Source organism: Oncorhynchus clarkii, chromosome 20, assembly GCF_045791955.1.
Source record: "Oncorhynchus clarkii lewisi isolate Uvic-CL-2024 chromosome 20, UVic_Ocla_1.0, whole genome shotgun sequence".
NCBI lineage: Eukaryota > Metazoa > Chordata > Actinopteri > Salmoniformes > Salmonidae > Oncorhynchus > Oncorhynchus clarkii.
The window spans coordinates 7,907,869-7,930,702 of NC_092166.1; the positions used below are offsets into that span (position 1 = coordinate 7,907,869).

The 22,834-nt window shown below is 42.2% G+C and overlaps 1 protein-coding gene across 1 annotated transcript in view; it reads left to right on the forward strand.

Moving 5' to 3' along the window:
- Window positions 1-22,834, forward strand: part of LOC139375826 (activated CDC42 kinase 1-like) — a 77,362-nt gene that overhangs the window by 33,753 nt on the left and 20,775 nt on the right. The window contains exons 4-10 of the mRNA XM_071117723.1: window positions 2,696-2,905; window positions 7,004-7,156; window positions 7,768-8,051; window positions 8,780-8,906; window positions 9,014-9,160; window positions 10,437-10,531; window positions 15,460-15,654. Coding sequence (XP_070973824.1) covers window positions 2,696-2,905; window positions 7,004-7,156; window positions 7,768-8,051; window positions 8,780-8,906; window positions 9,014-9,160; window positions 10,437-10,531; window positions 15,460-15,654 — 1,211 coding nt within the window. The remainder of the gene's footprint in view (window positions 1-2,695; window positions 2,906-7,003; window positions 7,157-7,767; window positions 8,052-8,779; window positions 8,907-9,013; window positions 9,161-10,436; window positions 10,532-15,459; window positions 15,655-22,834) is intronic.

The window sequence follows — 22,834 nt, forward strand, 5'->3', positions numbered from 1 at the left end:
TCTACCGTACAGTTCATGGTTGTGTGATGGTCTACCGTACAGTTCATGGTTGTGTGATGGTCTACCGTACAGTTCATGGTTGTGTGATGGTCTACCGTACAGTTCATGGTTGTGTGATGGTCTACCGTACAGTTCATGGTTGTGTGATGGTCTACCGTACAGTTCATGGTTGTGTGATGGTCTACCGTACAGTTCATGGTTGGTCTACCGTACAGTTCATGGTTGTGTGATGGTCTACTGTCTTCATTGTTTAATGAACCTCCCATACCTTTATTACCAACTCAGACTCAATATAGAGACCTACACAGACTCATTGATACACACCACAGACTGAAGAACAGACTCATTGATACACACCACAGACTGAAGAACAGACTCATTGATACTCACCACAGACTGAAGAACAGACTCATTGATACACACCACAGACTGAAGAACAGACTCATTGATACTCACCACAGACTGAAGAACAGACTCATTGATACACACCACAGACTGAAGAACAGACTCATTGATACACACCACAGACTGAAGAACAGACTCATTGATACACACCACAGACTGAAGAACAGACTCATTGATACACACCACAGACTGAAGAACAGACTCATTGATACTCACCACAGACTGAAGAACAGACTCATTGATACACACCACAGGCTGAAGAACAGGGACATTGATACACACCACAGGCTGAAGAACAGGGACATTGATACACACCACAGGCTGATTAACAGACTCATTGATACACACCACAGACTGAAGAACAGACTCATTGATACACACCACAGACTGAAGAACAGACTCATTGATACACACCACAGACTGAAGAACAGACTCATTGATACTCACCACAGACTGAAGAACAGACTCATTGATACACACCACAGACTGAAGAACAGACTCATTGATACACACCACAGACTGAAGAACAGACTCATTGATACACACCACAGACTGAAGAACAGACTCATTGATACACACCACAGACTGAAGAACAGACTCATTGATACACACCACAGACTGAAGAACAGACTCATTGATACACACCTCAGACTGAAGAACAGACTCATTGATACACACCACAGACTGAAGAACAGACTCATTGATACACACCACAGACTGAAGAACAGACTCATTGATACACACCACAGGCTGAAGAACAGGGACATTGATACACACCACATCACAGACTGAAGAACAGACTCATTGATACACACCACACCACAGACTGAAGAACAGGGACATTGATACACACCACAGACTGAAGAACAGGGACATTGATACACACCACATCACAGACTGAAGAACAGGGACATTGATACACACCACAGACTGAAGAAGAGGGACATTGATACACACCACAGTGCAGAGACATATAACCTGCCTTCACACAGACAACCAATGGTACGGCTATTTTGAATGTACAACTAAGGTCAAAGTCATACAATAGGTTGGTCAAAGTCATACGTTTATTTGGTCCACCTATCTAGTATTAGGTCGGAACCCCCTTTGCCTCCAGAACAGCCTGCATTCTTCAGGGCATGGATTCTATAAGGTGTGGCATTCAAACGTTGCTCAGTTGGTATCAAGGGACCTAACATTTGCCAGGAAAACATTCCCCACACCATTACACCACCGCCAACATCCTGTACCGTCGACACCAGGCAGGATGGAGCCATGGACTAATGCTGCTTACACCAAATCCTGACTCTGCCGTCAGCATGAGGCAACAGGAACCGGGATTTTCCGGACCAGCCAATGTTTTTCCACTCCTCAATTATCCAGTGTCGGTGATGGCATACCCGCTTGAGCATCTTCTTCTTCTTTTTAGCTGGTTAGAGTGGAACCCGGTGTGGTTATCTGCTGCAATAGCCAATCCGTGACAAGGACCGATGAGTTGTGCATTCCGAGATGCCGTTCTGGACACCACTGTTGTCCTGCGCCGTTATTTGCCTGTTTGTGGCCCGCCTGTTAGCTTGCACGATTCTTGCTGTTCTCCTACGACCTCTCATCAACGAGCTGTTTTCACCCACAGGACTGCCGCTGACTGGATGTTTTTTGTTTGTTTCACCGTTCTCTGTAAACCCTAGACACTGTTGTACGTGAAAATCCCAGTAGGATGTCAGTTTCTGAGCTACTGGAACCGACGCCCCTGGTCTCTGAGGATCCTACCACACTCAGTCACTTAGGTCACTCTTTCCACCCATTGTAACGTTCAGTCGAAACAGTAACTGAATGCCTTGATACCTGTCTGCCTGATTTATATAGCAATCCACGGCCACGTGACTCACTGTCTGTAGGAGCGAACCATTTGCGTGAATGGGGTGATGTACTTCATAAAATGGCCGCTGAGTGTATACAGTGGGGAGAACAAGTATTTGATACACTGCCGATTTTGCAGGTTTTCCTACTTACAAAGCATGTAGAAGTCTGTAATTTTTATCATAGGTACACTTCAACTCTGAGAGACGGAATCTAAAACAAAAATCCAGAAAATCACATTGTATGATTTTTAAGTAATTCATTTGCATTTTATTTGTATTCTCACAGCTAGTACTGTTTGTCTATTTCATACAGGTCAGATACCTCCTGCACTACAGCACCCAAAGACTCATTTACATAATGTAGTAAGAGTTTGGTCTTTTCATTCATCTTCTATTAACGACGTCTCTCTTCTCTCGTCTTTCTCCAGGTGTTCAGCGGGAAGCGGACGGACGCTGGGGACTTCCAGCAGGCGGCCCCCACCTCCTCCTTCCGCAAGCTGTCCCCTACGCCGCCCCCCCAGCAGCAGACACTCAGCTGTCTGATCAGTGAGAAGGATCTGGTCCTCTTCCAGAAGCTGGGCGAAGGCTCCTTCGGCGTGGTCAAAAGGGGCGAGTGGTTCATGCCCGCTGGGAAAGTGGTGAGAGGGGGTGGGTTCTGTCTGTGTGTGGGTGTGGCGGGATGGGTTCTGTCTGTGTATGGGGGTGGGGAGGGGGCGTGTGGGTGTGGCGGGATGGGTTCTGTCTGTGTATGGGGGTGGGGAGGGGGCGTGTGGGTGTGGCGGGATGGGTTCTGTCTGTGTATGGGGGTGGGGAGGGGGCGTGTGGGTGTGGCGGGATGGGTTCTGTCTGTGTATGGGGTTGGGGGGCGTGTGGGTGTGGCGGGATGGGTTCTGTCTGTGTATGAGGGGGGGCGGGATGGGTTCTGTCTGTGTATGGGGGGGGGGGGGGGGCGGGATGGGTTCTGCCTGTGTATGGGGGGGGGGATAGGTTCTGTCTGTGTATGGGGGGGGTAGTGTGTATGGGGTGTGGGTGTGGCGGGATGGGTTTTGGTCTAAATCTTACCCCCTATAGGTTCCCGTCTAGAAAACAGGATCCCATCTAGACAACACATCTAATTCAGATGATCAATAATCGTTAACAGGGAAGAGAGAATACCCTCACCTCTCCCCCATTTGTTTTTTTTTACGTCAAATGTTTTAGGACCGTGAGTGAAACAGAGCCACTGTAGGCCTAATTGGTAAAAGGACTTTTATGTACTCTGCGCCATCGTCTTGGAACACCTTAAAAAATACTTTTAAACTGGAAGAACTTGTCCCGATTGGTGTTTTTAAATCACTAATGAAGGATTTTGAGGCTGATTCCCTGACCTGTCAATGTTTTTAATTTGCTGTTTTATACTCTTGTGAATTGAATGGTTTTTACTAGATGACTTGTAGTTTTTCATGTTATATGTCTGTAATTTTTTTGTAATGACTTGGTGCTGCCTATCTTGGCCAGGGCGCTCTTGAAAAAGAGATTTTAATCTCAATGACCCCTTCCTGGTTGAATGAAGGTTAAATAAAATAAATCAATCAATCAATGAGAGGTGTTACTCCGGCCGCACAGGCAGCACTTATTTTTACGCTTCAGTTGTTTCACACATGCTTATTGAACGTTTGTGGTAAAGTTTCACAGTAAAGTGTTAGAATAGATAGAGGAACAGAGGGAGGGGGCTTGCGGTATAGTTTCACAGTAAGGTGTCAGAATAGAAAGAGGAACAGACAGAGGAGGAGGGAGTTCCTTGTGATCACATGGGGAACAGTATCAGTGGCTTCAAAGTTCAAGCCATGACAACATGGAAAAATGACCAAAAGCACTCTCTCTCCAACATCTGTTTTGGTCAAACCCTTGACCACTAGCCCCTATAGACTTGACCTCGAGGAAGTGATGGAGAAAGAGAGAATCTTGTCCAAACACTCTCCAGAAGTGGCCGGGTGACCACACACACACACACACACACACACGCACAAAGACACAGTACACACATACAGTGACCCCAACATGGCCAGATGGGACCAAAGGAATAGTTTACAGAACATGTGACACAAGGTTTACAGAGCCCATAAAACAGGGCTGTTCAAGTATTACCCTATGACATGGATGGGTAACTCAGTCCTCGGACCCCAGCCTCCGCCTCAGCCCCCAGCCCCAGATAACACACCTCACTCCAATAATCAACTAATCATGATCTTCAGTTTAGAATGCAATTAGTTTAATCGCCTGTGTTCGCTAGGGAAAGGGGGAAAGTGTGACACCACTCTGGACTGGAGTTGACCATCCTGGCCCTACGAGGTCTGGGGTTGCCCATCCTGGCCCTACGAGGTCTGGAGTTGCCCATCCTGGCCCTACGAGGTCTGGGGTTGCCCATCCTGGCCCTACGAGGTCTGGAGTTGCCCATCCTGGCCCTACGAGGTCTGGAGTTGCCCATCCTGGCCCTACGAGGTCTGGAGTTGCCCATCCTGGCCCTACGAGGTCTGGAGTTGCCCATCCTGGCCCTACGAGGTCTGGGGTTGCCCACCCTGGCCCTATCTGGTGTCGTCTCAGGTCTAAATCAGTCCCTGAATAGAGGGGAATAATGAAAAAAAAACACTGTGGAACTGTCTTCAATGTCCAGAGTTGAGTTTGAGGGCCACAGAATATCTAGTCCAGTGTCTGAGCACAAAACATCTAGTTCAGTTGTTCAGGAAGCTCAATCATCAAATCAAAATCAAATGTATTTATATAGCCCTTCTTCCATCAGCTGATATCTCAAAGTGCTGTACAGAAACCCAGCCTAAATCCCCAAACAGCAAGCAATTCAGGTGTAGAAGCACGGTGGCTAGGGAAAGCTCCCTAGAAAGGCCAAAACCTAGAAAGAAACCTAGAGAGGAACCAGGCTATGAGGGGTGGCCAGTCCTCTTCTGGCTGTGCCGGGTGGAGATTATAACAGAACATGGCCAAGATGTTCAAATGTTCATAAATGACCAGCATGGTCAAAAATAATAATCACAGTAGTTGTCGAGGGTGCAACAAGTCAGCACCTCAGGAGTAAATGTCAGTTGGCTTTTCATAGCCGATCATTAACCGTATCTCTACCGTTCCTGCTGTCTCTAGAGATCTGAAAACAGCAGGTCTGGGACAGGTAGCACAACCGGTGAACAGGTCAGGGTTCCATAGCCGCAGGCAGAACAGTTGAAACTGGAGCGGCAGCACAGCCAGGTGGACTGGAGACAGCAAGGAGTCATCATGCCAGGTAGTCCTGAGGCATGGTCCTAGGGCTCAGGTCCTCTGAAAGAGAGAAAGCGAGAATTAGAGAGATATACTCCAGATATAACAGACTGACCCTAGCACCCCGACACATAAACTACTGCAGCATAAATACTGGAGGCTGAGACAGGAGGGGTCAGGAGACACTGTGGCCCCATCCGATGATACCCCCAAACAGGGCCAAACAGGCAGGATATAACCCCACCCACTTTGCCAAAGCACAGCCCCCACACCACTAGAGGGATATCTTCAACCACCAACTTACCATCCTGAGACAAGGCAGAGTATAGCCCACAAAGATCTCCACCACGGCACAACCCAAGCGGTGCGCCAACCCAGACAGGAAGATCACGTCAGTGACTCAACCCACTCAAGTGACGCACCCCTCCTAGGGACGGCATGGAAGAGCACGAATAAGCCAGAGAATCCCAGTGGAGAGAGGGGAACCAGCCAGGCAGAGACAGCAAGGGCGGTTTGTTGATCCAGAGCCTTTCCGTTCACTTTCACACTCCTGGGCCAGACTACACTCAATCATATGACCCACTGAAGAGATGAGTCTTCAGTAAAGACTTAAAGGTTGAGACCGAGTCTGCGTCTCTCACATGGGTAGGCAGACCATTCCATAAAAATGGAGCTCTATAGGAGAAAGCCCTGCCTCCAGCTGTTTGCTGGACAATTAGGAGGCCTGCATCTTGTGACCGTAGCGTACGTGTAGGTATGTACGGCAGGACCAAATCGGAAAGATAGGTAGGAGCAAGCCCATGTAATGCTTTCTAGGTTAGCAGTAAAACCTTGAAATCAGCCCTTGCCTTAACAGGAAGACAGTGTAGGGAGGCTAGCACTGGAGTAATATGATCAAATTTTTTGGTTCTAGTCAGGATTCTAGCAGCCATATTTAGCACTAACTGAAGTTTATTTAGTGCTTTATCCGGGTGTATTCACTAGGAACCAAACAGCACCAAATCCGGGATGTACTCCCTAGGATCCAAACAGAACCAATCTGGGGTGTACTCATAAGGAACCAAACAGAACCAATCTTGTGTGTACTCATAAGGAACCAAACAGAACCAATCTTGGGTGTACTCAGAAGGAACCAAACAGAACAAATCTTGGGTGTATTCACTTGGAACCAAATAGAACCAATCTTGGGTGTACTCACAAGGAACCAAACAGAACCAATCTGGGGTGTGTTCACTAGGAACCAAATGGAAGCTAACAGAACCAAACGGAAGCTAACAGAACCAAACGGAAGCTAACAGAAGCTAACTGGTTGGATGAATACACCCCCGGTGTTCTATTGTCTCCTAGTTTTAGATTGTTCCAAGGCCACCACACTGTTAGTAAGCACAACTGTAGTCACTCAAAATAAACATTTTGCTAGCTAATCATCAATAATTTTCACTATGGATTTAGCATTACGCTAACCCCCCCTACCCCCTTCTCTTCTCCAGTTGGAGGTAGCAGTAAAGTGTTTAAAGACAGACGTTCTGAGTCAGCCGGACGCTCTGGACGACTTCATCTGCGAGGTGAACGCCATGCACTCCCTGGATCACCAGAACCTCATCAGGCTGTACGGGGTGGTGCTCACACGCCCCATGAAGATGGTACGGACACACACATCATGGCAACAGGAGGCTGCTGAGGGGAGGACGGCTCATAATAATGTCTGGAACGGCGCTAATGGAATGACATCAAAAACATGGAAACCCTTTGTTTGATGTATTTGATACCATTCTACGTATTCAGCTCCAGCCATTACAACGAGCCCATCCTCCCCAATTAAGGTGCCACCAACCTCCTGTGGTACATACATGCACACACACACGCACACCGGACACACATAAACACACGCACACATTGGACACACATAAACACACACACACCGGACACACATACCGGACACACATAAACACACACACACCGGACACACATACCGGACACACACACTGGACACACATAAACACACACACACACTGGACACACATACCAGACTATCATAAACACACACACCAGACACACACACCAGACACACATAAACACAGAGAGCTAAGTAAACACACTGCTCAGACTGCTTCCTGTCCCCATTTAAATCATGTCAGCGTCAGAAATGTCAAGGCCGGCAGGAGGAGAGGAGTGATTGATTGAGACAGAGGACTAAAATGAAGGCTGACCTTTCCTCCTTGTTCTATTCATCTGTGTCATATCCCCCCCCCAGGTGACTGAACTAGCCCCGCTGGGCTCCCTGCTGGACCATCTGCGCTGCGTTCCGACGCAGGGCCCCGTCCTCATCCACACACTGTGCCAGTACGCCGTGCAGGTGGCGTGTGGCATGGCCTACCTGGAGCACCGACGCTTCATCCACCGCGACCTGGCCGCCCGCAACATCCTGCTGGCGTCGACCGAGACGGTGAAGATCGGCGACTTCGGCCTGATGCGAGCGCTACCCAACAACCACGAGCACTACGTGATGCAGGAGCACCGCAAGGTGCCGTTCGCCTGGTGAGAGGGGGGACAGGGGGGGGTTGTGTTTCCGTGTGTCGTCGTGGTCAGGGGCCACATTCAGTAAGCAGACGTCTGACGTTGCAGATAGAAATGTCATGAATAGATCAGACATGATCTTGTAATTGTACATCTGATCTGTTTATTCTACGTGTCTAAAGGCATGTTTGTTGAACATGTTTGTATCTGAATATTCCACAACATTGTGCCCCTGACGTGGCCGTAGTGTTTTTTTTTTCCTCTGTTCTCATCACCTTTTTGATCCAGTTGTCTAACGTGTGTGTGTCCGTACATTTGCTGTGTGTGTGTGTGTGTGTGTGTGTGTGTGTGTGTGTGTGTGTGTGTGTGTGTGTGTGTGTGTGTGTGTGTGTGTGTGTGTGTTCGTACATTTGCTGTGAGTGTGTGTGTTTGTCCGTACATTTGCTCTATGTGAATTTGCTGTGTGTGTGTGTGTGTGTCCGTACATTGCTGTGTGTGAATTTGCTGTGTGGGTGTGTGTGTGTGTGTGTGTTTGTCCGTACATTGCTGTGTGTGAATTTGCTGTGTGTGTGTGTGTGTGTGTGTGTGTGTGTGTGTGTGTGTGTTCGTACATTTGCTGTGTGTGTGTGTGTGTGTGTGTGGGTGTCCCCGTATATTTGCTGTGTGTGAATTAGCTGTGTGTGTGTGTGTGTGTGTGTCCGTACATTAGCTGTGTGTGAATTAGCTGTGTGTGTGTGTTCTCCCTCCAGGTGTGCCCCTGAGAGCCTGAAGACACGGACGTTCTCCCACGCTACAGACACCTGGATGTTCGGGGTGACGCTGTGGGAGATGTGTACCCACGGACAGGAGCCCTGGCTGGGTCTCAACGGCAGCCAGGTACACACACACACACACACAGCAGACGTGTGAAAAAAGTATTTGTCCCTTTTGTACATCACGATTTCATTCTAGGTTTAATTTCAGTATTTCAATCTGTGTTTCAGATCTTACACAAGATAGACAAGGAGGGTGAGCGTCTGCCCAAGCCAGAGGACTGTCCCCAGGACCTCTACAACGTCATGCTGCACTGCTGGGCCCAGAAACCTGATGACAGGCCCACTTTCCTCGCCCTCAGGGAGTTCCTGCTCGAGGTACACACACACAAGAATAGTAAACAAACAACAAGTTGACCAACTGGGGACATTTTATAGGGGGGGTTGGATGTGTGTGTGTGGGGGGTGGGGGTTGGATGTGTGTGTGGGGGTTGGATGTGTGTGTAGAGGGGTGGGGGGGGTGGATGTGTGTGTAGAGGGGAGGGGGTTGGACGTGTGTAGAGTGGTGGGGGAGGGGGTTGGATGTGTGTGTGTAGAGGGATGGGGGTTGAATGGGTGTTTAGAGTGGTGGGGGGAGGGGGTTGGATGTGTGTTTAGAGTGGTGGGGGGAGGGGGTGGATGTGTGTGTAGAGGGGTGGGGAGGGGGTTGGATGGGTGTGTAGAATGGTGGGGGGAGGGGGGGGATGTGTTTGTAGAGTGGTGGGGGGAGGGGGTTGGATGTGTGTGTAGAGGGGTGGGGGGAGGGGGGGCGGATGTGTGTGTAGAGTGGTGGGGGGAGTGGGGTGGATGTGTGTTTACATTAGTATTTGCATTACGTGTGTGTTTGTATTTAAATGTCTGAGTATATTTTGAATGTGTACCTACCTTCAAGGTTGTATACAAGACCTTCATGAGCGACAATTGTATATTCTGACGTCAAGTTTAGTGGATCAATTTGCTTACAACCTGAGATGTCCGTTCTAAATACTTAACTTGTTTACACAATTTGTGTAAAATGTCATATCATTTGAAATATTTACATGCATTATTGAATGACAAGATGAAGTCTTGACTGTGGGAGCTCTTAATATGTTACCTGGACCTCTAGCGCCACCTAGTGAATCTACTACGGTACTGTATGGGCCAGGGGCACAGTGAATGGGTCAGGGGCACACTGTATGGGCCAGGGGCACAGTGAATGGGTCAGGGGCACACTGTATGGGCCAGGGGCACAGTGAATGGGCCAGGGGCACAGTGAATGGGCCAGGGGCACAGTGAATAGGTTAGGGGCACACTGTATGGGCCAGGGGCACAGTGAATGGGTCAGGGGCACATTGTATGGGCCAGGGGCACAGTGAATGGGCCAGGGGCACAGTGAATGGGTCAGGGGCACACTGTATGGGTCATGGGGCACATTATGGCCTCACCAACTGAGGAATCCTAACTTGATGTGTACTTAACTGAGATTTGTGGAGGAAGAACTCACACTCTGATTTCATATTTAGGTTTTGGGCCCAAATGACTATGTTGGGGTGCCTAGTGTGTGTTTTAAGGTAATCACACTTGGTTTTTATGCGTGTGTGTGTGTGTGTGTGTGTGTGTGTCTCCGTTCCAGACCATGCCAACAGACATGTGTGCCCTGCAGGACTTTGATGAGGCTGACAAGCTTCAGATTCAGGTTGACGACATCATCACCATCATCGAGGGCAGGTGTGTGTGATCAACTAATGAACTGTAAATCAATATTCTGTCAGCATTGGGTTTTCTATCTATGTTTTGTGTCTGTCAGAGTGTATCTGTGTGCATGGGTATATGTGTGTGTGTGTGTGTGTATGCTATGCATTTGCATCGGCACCTACCTGTGTATGTGTGTGTACCTGTCTGTGTGTGTTATGTCTTTATATACCTGTATGGGTTGTCTTTATATACAGTTGAAGTCGGAAGTTTACATACACCTTAGCCAACTACATTTAAACTCAGTTTTTCACAATTCCTGATATTTAATCTTAGTAAAAATGCCCTGTCTTAGGTCAGTTAGGATCACCACTTTAATTTAAGAATGTGAAATGTCAGAATAATAGTAGAGAATGATTTTATTTCAGCTTTTATTTCTTTCATCACATTCCCAGTGGGTCAGAAGTTCACATACACTGAATTCATATTTGGTAGCATTGCCTTTAAATTGTTTAACTTGGGTCAAACGTTTCTGGTAGCCTTCCACAAGCTTCCCACAATAAGTTGGGTGAATCTTGGCCCATTCCTCCTGACAGAGCTGGTGTAACTGAGTCAGGTTTGTAGGCCTCCTTGCTCGCACAAGTTTTTTCAGTTCTACCCACACATTTTCCATAGGATTGAGGTCAAGGCTTTGTGATGGCCACTCCAATACCGTTGACTTTGTTGCCCTTAAGCCATTTTGCCACAACTTTGGAAGTATGCTTGGGGTCATTGTCCATTTGGAAGAACCATTTGCGACGAAGCTTTAACTTCCTGACTGATGTCTTGAGATGTTGCTTCAATATATCCATATAATTTTCGTACCTCGTGATGCCTTCTATTTTGTGAAGTGCACCAGTCCCTCCGCAGAAAAGCACCCCCACAACATGATGCTTACATGATTCTCCGGCTTGCAAGCCTCACCCTTTTTCCTGCAAACAATAACGATGGTCATTATGAACAAACAGTTCTATTTTTGTTTCATCAGACCAGAGGACATTTTTCCAAAAAGTAAAATATTTTTTATGCCGGTTTTGAGGCAGTGGCTTCTTCCTTGCTGAGCGGCCTATCAGGTTATGTCGATATAGGACCCGTTTTACTGTGGACATAGATACTTATGTACCGGTTTCCTCCAGCATCTTCACAAGGTCCTTTGCTGTTGTTCTGGGATTGATTTGCACTTTTCGCACCAAGTACGTTTATCTGTAGGAGACAGAACGCGTCTCCTTCCTGAGCGGTATCATGGCTGCGTGGTCCCACAGTGTTTATACTTGCATACTATTGTTTGTACAAATGAATGTGCTACCTTCAGGTGTTTAGAAATTGCTCCCAAGGATGAACCCGACTTGTGGAGGCCCCCCCAAAAAAATTCTTAGGTCTTGGCTGATTTCTTTAGATTTTCCCATTATTTCAAGCAAAGATGCACTGAGTTTGAAGGTAGGCCTTTACATACAGTGCCTTGCGAAAGTATTCGGCCCCCTTGAACTTTGCGACCTTTTGCCACATTTCAGGCTTCAAACATAAAGATATAAAACTGTATTTTTTGTGTGAAGAATCAACAACAAGTGGGACACAATCATGAAGTGGAACGACATTTATTGGATATTTCAAACTTTTTTAACAAATCAAAAACTGAAAAATTGGGCGTGCAAAAATATTCAGCCCCCTTAAGTTAATACTTTGTAGCGCCACCTTTTGCTACGATTACAGCTGTAAGTCGCTTGGGGTATGTCTCTATCAGTTTTGCACATCGAGAGACTGACATTTTTTCCCATTCCTCCTTGCAAAACAGCTCGAGCTCAGTGAGGTTGGATGGAGAGCATTTGTGAACAGCAGTTTTCAGTTCTTTCCACAGATTCTCGATTGGATTCAGGTCTGGACTTTGACTTGGCCATTCTAACACCTGGATATGTTTATTTTTGAACCATTCCATTGTAGATTTTGCTTTATGTTTTGGATCATTGTCTTGTTGGAAGACACATCTCCGTCCCAGTCTCAGGTCTTTTGCAGACTCCATCAGGTTTTCTTCCAGAATGGTCCTGTATTTGGCTCCATCCATCTTCCCATCAATTTTAACCATCTTCCCTGTCCCTGCTGAAGAAAAGCAGGCCCAAACCATGATGCTGCCACCACCATGTTTGACAGTGGGGATGGTGTGTTCAGCTGTGTTGCTTTTACGCCAAACATAACGTTTTGCATTGTTGCCAAAAAGTTCAATTTTGGTTTCATCTGACCAGAGCACCTTCTTCCACATGTTTGGTGTGTCTCCCAGGTGGCTTGTGGCAAACTTTAAACAACACTTTTTATGGATATCTTTAAGAAATGGCTTTCTTCTTGCCACTCTTCCATAAAGGCCAGATTTGTGCAATATACGACTGATTGTTGTCCTATGGACAGAGTCTCCCACCTCAGCTGTAGATCTCTGCAGTTCATCCAGAGTGATCATGGGCCTCTTGGCTGCATCTCTGATCAGTCTTCTCCTTGTATGAGCTGAAAGTTTAGAGGGACGGCCAGGTCTTGGTAGATTTGCAGTGGTCTGATACTCCTTCCATTTCAATATTATCGCTTGCACAGTGCTCCTTGGGATGTTTAAAGCTTGGGAAATCTTTTTGTATCCAAATCCGGCTTTAAACTTCTTCACAACAGTATCTCGGACCTGCCTGGTGTGTTCCTTGTTCTTCATGATGCTCTCTGCGCTTTTAACGGACCTCTGAGACTATCACAGTACAGGTGCATTTATACGGAGACTTGATTACACACAGGTGGATTGTATTTATCATCATTAGTCATTTAGGTCAACATTGGATCATTTAGAGATCCTCATTGAACTTCTGGAGAGAGTTTGCTGCACTGAAAGTAAAGGGGCTGAATAATTTTGCACGCCCAATTTTTCAGTTTTTGATTTGTTAAAAAAGTTTGAAATATCCAATAAATGTCGTTCCACTTCATGATTGTGTCCCACTTGTTGTTGATTCTTCACAAAAAAAATACAGTTTTATATCTTTATGTTTGGGGCCTGAAATGTGGCAAAAGGTCGCAAAGTTCAAGGGGGCCGAATACTTTCGCAAGGCACTGTACATCCACAGGTATACCTCCAATTTACTCAAATTATGTAAATTAGCCTAACAGAAGCTTCTAAAGCCATGACATCCTTTTCTGGAATTTTCCAATTTGTATAAAGGCACAGTCAACTAAGTGTATGTAAACTTCTGACCCACTGGAATTGTGATACAGTGAATTATAAGTGAAATAATCTGTCTGTAAACAATTGTTGGAAAAATTACTTGTCATGCACAAAATAGATGTCCTAACCAACTTGACAAAACTATAGTTGGTTAACAAGACATTTGTGGAGTGGTTGAAAAACGAGTTTTAATGACTCCAACCTAAGTGTATGTAAACGTCTGACTTCAACTGTACCTGTATGTGTTATGTGTTTATATACCTGTATGTGTTATGTGTTTATATACCTGTATGTGTTAGATCTTTATATACCTGAATGTGTTAGATCTTTATATACCTGTATGTGTTATGTCTTTATATACCTGTATGTGTTATGTGTTTATATACCTGTATGTGTTATGTGTTTATATACCTGTATGTGTTATGTGTTTATATACCTGTATGTGTTAGATCTTTATATACCTGAATGTGTTAGATCTTTATATACCTGTATGTGTTATGTCTTTATATACCTGTATGTGTTATGTCTTTATATACCTGTATGTGTTATGTCTTTATATACCTGTATGTGTTTATATACCTGTATGTGTTTATATACCTGTATGTGTTATGTCTTTATATACCTGTATGTGTTATGTCTTTATATACCTGTATGTGTTATGTCTTTATATACCTGTATGTGTTTATATACCTGTATGTGTTTATATACCTGTATGTGTTATGTCTTTATATACCTGTATGTGTCATGTCTTTATATACCTGTATGTGTTTATATACCTGTATGTGTTATGTCTTTATATACCTGTATGTGTTATGTCTTTATGTACCTGTATGTGTTATGTCTTTATATACCTGTATGTGTTATGTCTTTATATACCTGTATGTGTTTATATACCTGTATGTGTTTATATACCTGTATGTGTTATGTCTTTATATACCTGTATGTGTTATGTCTTTATATACCTGTATGTGTTTATATACCTGTATGTGTTTATATACCTGTATGTGTTTATATACCTGTATGTGTTTATATACCTGTATGTGTTATGTCTTTATGTACCTGTATGTGTTACGTCTTTATATACCTGTATGTGTTATGTGTTTATATACCTGTATGTGTTATGTGTTTATATACCTGTATGTGTTATGTGTTTATATACCTGTATGTGTTATGTGTTTATATACCTGTATGTGTTTATATACCTGTATGTGTTATGTGTTTATATACCTGTATGTGTTATGTGTTTATATACCTGTATGTGTTATGTGTTTATATATCTGTATGTGTTATGTGTTTATATACCTGTATGTGTTATGTGTTTATATACCTGTATGTGTTATGTGTTTATATACCTGTATGTGTTAGGTCTTTATATACCTGTATGTGTTATGTGTTTATATACCTGTATGTGTTAGGTCTTTATATACCTGTATGTGTTAGGTCTTTATGTAGATGTGTTGCATGCATGGGCAAACAAGCCCATGCATGCATGGATGCTGTGCATCCATCCATCTGTCTGTCTGTCTGTCTGTCTGTCTGTCTGTCTGTCTGTCTGTCTGTCTGTCTGTCTGCACTGTGTCTGTGTCTGTCTGTCTGTCTGTCTGTCTGTCTGCACTGTGTCTGTCTGTCTGTCTGCACTGTGTCTGTCTGTCTGTCTGCACTCTGTCTGTCTGTCTGTCTGTCTGTCTGTCTGCTTTTTCTCACGTTCACCTGTACGTCTATTTACAACCCTCTTTGTCAGAGCGGAGAACTACTGGTGGCGGGGCCAGAACAAACGCACGCTGAAGGTGGGCCAGTTCCCCAGGAACGTGTTGACCTCCGTTGCGGGCCTGTCGGCCCACGACATCAGCAGGCCCCTTGAACACAGCTTCATCCACACTGGCCATGGAGACTCCGACCCACACCGCTGCTGGGGCTTCCCAGACCGCATTGACGAGTAAGACATAACTAATCCTAACCTGAAATCATCAATGAGTAAAGACATGTCCTCATAACTAACCTGAACCGTATTAAAGACATGTCCTCATAACTAACCTGAACCATATTAAAGACATATCCTCATAACTAACCTGGACCATATTAAAGATTAAAGACATGTCCTCATAACTAACCTGAACCATATTAAAGACATGTCCTCATAACTAACCTGAACCATATTAAAGACATATCCTCATAACTAACCTGGACCATATTAAAGACATGTCCTCATAACTAACCTGAACCATATTAATGATTAAAGACATGTCCTCATAACTAACATGGACCATATTAAAGACATGTCCTCATAACTAACCTGAACCATATTAATGATTAAAGACATGTCCTCATAACTAACCTGGACCATATTAAAGACATGTCCTCATAACTAACCTGGACCATATTAAAGACATGTCCTCATAACTAACCTGGACCATATTAAAGATTAAAGACATGTCCTCATAACTAACCTGAACCATATTAAAGACATGTCCTCATAACTAACCTGGACCATATTAAAGATGAAAGACATGTCCTCATAACTAACCTGGACCATATTAAAGACATATCCTCATAACTAACCTGAACCATATTAAAGACATGTCCTCATAACTAACCTGGACCATATTAAAGACATGTCCTCATAACTAACATGAACCATATTAAAGACATGTCCTCATAACTAACCTGGACCATATTAAAGATTAAAGACATGTCCTCATAACTAACCTGAACCATATTAAAGACATGTCCTCATAACTAACCTGGACCATATTAAAGACATATCCTCATAACTAACCTGAACCATATTAAAGATTAAAGACATATCCTCATAACTAACCTGGACCATATTAAAGACATGTCCTCATAACTAACCTGAACCATATTAAAGACATGTCCTCATAACTAACCTGGACGATATTAAAGACATGTCCTCATAACTAACCTGGACCATATTAAAGACATGTCCTCATAACTAACCTGAACCATATTAACGATTAAAGACATGTCCTCATAACTAACCTGAACCATATTAAAGACATGTCCTCATAACTAACCTGAACCATATTAAAGACATGTCCTCATAACTAACCTGGACCATATTAAAGACATGTCCTCATAACTAACCTGAACCATATTAAAGACATGTCCTCATAACTAACATGAACCATATTAAAGACATGTCCTCATAACTAACCTGGACCATATTAAAGATTAAAGACATGCCCTCATAACTAACCTGAACCATATTAAAGACATGTCCTCATAACTAACCTGGACCATATTAAAGACATGTCCTCATAACTAAACTGGACCATATTAAAGACATGTCCTCATAACTAACCTGGACCATATTAAAGACATGTCCTCATAACTAACCTGAACCATATTAATGATTAAAGACATGTCCTCATAACTAACCTGGACCATATTAAAGACATGTCCTCATAACTAACCTGAACCATATTAAAGACATGTCCTCATAACTAACCTGGACCATATTAAAGACATGTCCTCATAACTAACCTGGACCATATTAAAGACATGTCCTCATAACTAACCTGGACCATATTAAAGACATGTCCTCATAACTAACCTGGACCATATTAAAGACATGTCCTCATAACTAACCTGGACCATATTAAAGACATGTCCTCATAACTAACGTGAACCATATTAACGATTAAAGACATGTCCTCATAACTAACCTGAACCATATTAAAGACATGTCCTCATAACTAACCTGGACCATATTAAAGACATGTCCTCATAACTAACCTGGACCATATTAAAGACATGTCCTCATAACTAACCTGAACCATATTAATGATTAAAGACATGTCCTCATAACTAACCTGGACCATATTAAAGACATGTCCTCATAACTAACCTGAACCATATTAAAGACATGTCCTCATAACTAACCTGAACCATATTAAAGACATGTCCTCATAACTAACCTGGACCATATTAAAGACATGTCCTCATAACTAACCTGAACCATATTAAAGACATGTCCTCATAACTAACCTGAACCATATTAAAGACATGTCCTCATAACTAACCTGAACCATATTAACGATTAAAGACATGTCCTCATAACTAACCTGAACCATATTAAAGACATGTCCTCATAACTAACCTGAACCATATTAAAGACATGTCCTCATAACTAACCTGAACCATATTAAAGACATGTCCTCCTAACTAACCTGAACCATATTAAAGACATGTCCTCATAACTAACCTGAACCATATTAAAGACATGTCCTCATAACTAACCTGAACCATATTAAAGACATGTCCTCATAACTAACCTGAACCATATTAATGATTAAAGACATGTCCTCATAACTAACCTGGACCATATTAAAGACATGTCCTCATAACTAACCTGGACCATATTAAAGACATGTCCTCATAACTAACCTGAACCATATTAAAGACATGTCCTCATAACTAACCTGGACCATATTAAAGACATGTCCTCATAACTAACCTGAACCATATTAACGATTAAAGACATGTCCTCATAACTAACCTGAACCATATTAAAGACATGTCCTCATAACTAACCTGAACCATATTAAAGACATGTCCTCATAACTAACCTGGACCATATTAAAGACATGTCCTCATAACTAACCTGGACCATATTAAAGACATGTCCTCATAACTAACCTGAACCATATTAAAGACATGTCCTCATAACTAACCTGAACCATATTAAAGACATATCCTCATAACTAACCTGGACCATATTAAAGACATGTCCTCATAACTAACCTGGACCATATTAAAGATTAAAGACATGTCCTCATAACTAACCTGAACCATATTAAAGACATGTCCTCATAACTAACCTGAACCATATTAAAGACATATCCTCATAACTAACCTGGACCATATTAAAGACATGTCCTCATAACTAACCTGAACCATATTAATGATTAAAGACATGTCCTCATAACTAACATGGACCATATTAAAGACATGTCCTCATAACTAACCTGAACCATATTAATGATTAAAGACATGTCCTCATAACTAACCTGGACCATATTAAAGACATGTCCTCATAACTAACCTGGACCATATTAAAGACATGTCCTCATAACTAACCTGGACCATATTAAAGATTAAAGACATGTCCTCATAACTAACCTGAACCATATTAAAGACATGTCCTCATAACTAACCTGGACCATATTAAAGATGAAAGACATGTCCTCATAACTAACCTGGACCATATTAAAGACATATCCTCATAACTAACCTGAACCATATTAAAGACATGTCCTCATAACTAACCTGGACCATATTAAAGACATGTCCTCATAACTAACATGTACCATATTAAAGACATGTCCTCATAACTAACCTGGACCATATTAAAGATTAAAGACATGTCCTCATAACTAACCTGAACCATATTAAAGACATGTCCTCATAACTAACCTGGACCATATTAAAGACATATCCTCATAACTAACCTGAACCATATTAAAGATTAAAGACATATCCTCATAACTAACCTGGACCATATTAAAGACATGTCCTCGTAACTAACCTGAACCATATTAAAGACATGTCCTCATAACTAACCTGGACCATATTAAAGACATGTCCTCATAACTAACCTGGACCATATTAAAGACATGTCCTCATAACTAACCTGAACCATATTAACGATTAAAGACATGTCCTCATAACTAACCTGAACCATATTAAAGACATGTCCTCATAACTAACCTGAACCATATTAAAGACATGTCCTCATAACTAACCTGGACCATATTAAAGACATGTCCTCATAACTAACCTGAACCATATTAAAGACATGTCCTCATAACTAACATGAACCATATTAAAGACATGTCCTCATAACTAACCTGGACCATATTAAAGATTAAAGACATGTCCTCATAACTAACCTGAACCATATTAAAGACATGTCCTCATAACTAACCTGGACCATATTAAAGACATGTCCTCATAACTAAACTGGACCATATTAAAGACATGTCCTCATAACTAACCTGGACCATATTAAAGACATGTCCTCATAACTAACCTGAACCATATTAATGATTAAAGACATGTCCTCATAACTAACCTGGACCATATTAAAGACATGTCCTCATAACTAACCTGAACCATATTAAAGACATGTCCTCATAACTAACCTGGACCATATTAAAGACATGTCCTCATAACTAACCTGGACCATATTAAAGACATGTCCTCATAACTAACCTGGACCATATTAAAGACATGTCCTCATAACTAACCTGGACCATATTAAAGACATGTCCTCATAACTAACCTGGACCATATTAAAGACATGTCCTCATAACTAACCTGAACCATATTAACGATTAAAGACATGTCCTCATAACTAACCTGAACCATATTAAAGACATGTCCTCATAACTAACCTGGACCATATTAAAGACATGTCCTCATAACTAACCTGGACCATATTAAAGACATGTCCTCATAACTAACCTGAACCATATTAATGATTAAAGACATGTCCTCATAACTAACCTGGACCATATTAAAGACATGTCCTCATAACTAACCTGAACCATATTAAAGACATGTCCTCATAACTAACCTGAACCATATTAAAGACATGTCCTCATAACTAACCTGGACCATATTAAAGACATGTCCTCATAACTAACCTGAACCATATTAAAGACATGTCCTCATAACTAACCTGAACCATATTAAAGACATGTCCTCATAACTAACCTGAACCATATTAACGATTAAAGACATGTCCTCATAACTAACCTGAACCATATTAAAGACATGTCCTCATAACTAACCTGAACCATATTAAAGACATGTCCTCATAACTAACCTGAACCATATTAAAGACATGTCCTCCTAACTAACCTGAACCATATTAAAGACATGTCCTCATAACTAACCTGAACCATATTAAAGACATGTCCTCATAACTAACCTGAACCATATTAAAGACATGTCCTCATAACTAACCTGGACCATATTAAAGACATGTCCTCATAACTAACCTGAACCATATTAATGATTAAAGACATGTCCTCATAACTAACCTGGACCATATTAAAGACATGTCCTCATAACTAACCTGGACCATATTAAAGACATGTCCTCATAACTAACCTGAACCATATTAAAGACATGTCCTCATAACTAACCTGGACCATATTAAAGACATGTCCTCATAACTAACCTGAACCATATTAACGATTAAAGACATGTCCTCATAACTAACCTGAACCATATTAAAGACATGTCCTCATAACTAACCTGAACCATATTAAAGACATGTCCTCATAACTAACCTGAACCATATTAAAGACATGTCCTCATAACTAACCTGGACCATATTAAAGACATGTCCTCATAACTAACCTGAACCATATTAACGATTAAAGACATGTCCTCATAACTAACCTGAACCATATTAAAGACATGTCCTCATAACTAACCTGGACCATATTAAAGACATGTCCTCATAACTAACCTGGACCATATTAAAGACATGTCCTCATAACTAACCTGAACCATATTAATGATTAAAGACATGTCCTCATAACTAACCTGGACCATATTAAAGACATGTCCTCATAACTAACCTGAACCATATTAAAGACATGTCCTCATAACTAACCTGAACCATATTAAAGACATGTCCTCATAACTAACCTGGACCATATTAAAGACATGTCCTCATAACTAACCTGGACCATATTAAAGACATGTCCTCATAACTAACCTGAACCATATTAAAGACATGTCCTCATAACTAACCTGAACCATATTAAAGACATGTCCTCATAACTAACCTGAACCATATTAACGATTAAAGACATGTCCTCATAACTAACCTGAACCATATTAAAGACATGTCCTCATAACTAACCTGAACCATATTAAAGACATGTCCTCATAACTAACCTGAACCATATTAAAGACATGTCCTCATAACTAACCTGAACCATATTAAAGACATGTCCTCATAACTAACCTGGACCATATTAAAGACATGTCCTCATAACTAACCTGAACCATATTAATGATTAAAGACATGTCCTCATAACTAACCTGGACCATATTAAAGACATGTCCTCATAACTAACCTGGACCATATTAAAGACATGTCCTCATAACTAACCTGAACCATATTAAAGACATGTCCTCATAACTAACCTGAACCATATTAAAGACATGTCCTCATAACTAACCTGGACCATATTAAAGACATGTCCTCATAACTAACCTGAACCATATTAAAGACATGTCCTCATAACTAACCTGAACCATATTAAAGACATGTCCTCATAACTAACCTGGACCATATTAAAGACATGTCCTCATAACTAACCTGGACCATATTAAAGACATGTCCTCATAACTAACCTGGACCATATTAAAGACATGTCCTCATAACTAACCTGAACCATATTAAAGACATGTCCTCATAACTAACCTGGACCATATTAAAGACATGTCCTCATAACTAACCTGGACCATATTAAAGACATGTCCTCATAACTAACCTGAACCATATTAACGATTAAAGACATGTCCTCATAACTAACCTGAACCATATTAAAGACATGTCCTCATAACTAACCTGAACCATATTAAAGACATGTCCTCATAAATAACCTGGACCATATTAAAGACATGTCCTCATAACTAACCTGGACCATATTAAAGACATGTCCTCATAACTAACCTGAACCATATTAAAGACATGTCCTCATAACTAACATGAACCATATTAAAGACATGTCCTCATAACTAACATGAACCATATTAAAGACATGTCCTCATAACTAACCTGGACCATATTAAAGATTAAAGACATGTCCTCATAACTAACCTGGACCATATTAAAGACATGTCCTCATAACTAACCTGGACCATATTAAAGACATGTCCTCATAACTAACCTGGACCATATTAAAGACATGTCCTCATAACTAACCTGAACCATATTAATGATTAAAGACATGTCCTCATAACTAACCTGGACCATATTAAAGACATGTCCTCATAACTAACCTGAACCATATTAAAGACATGTCCTCATAACTAACCTGGACCATATTAAAGACATGTCCTCATAACTA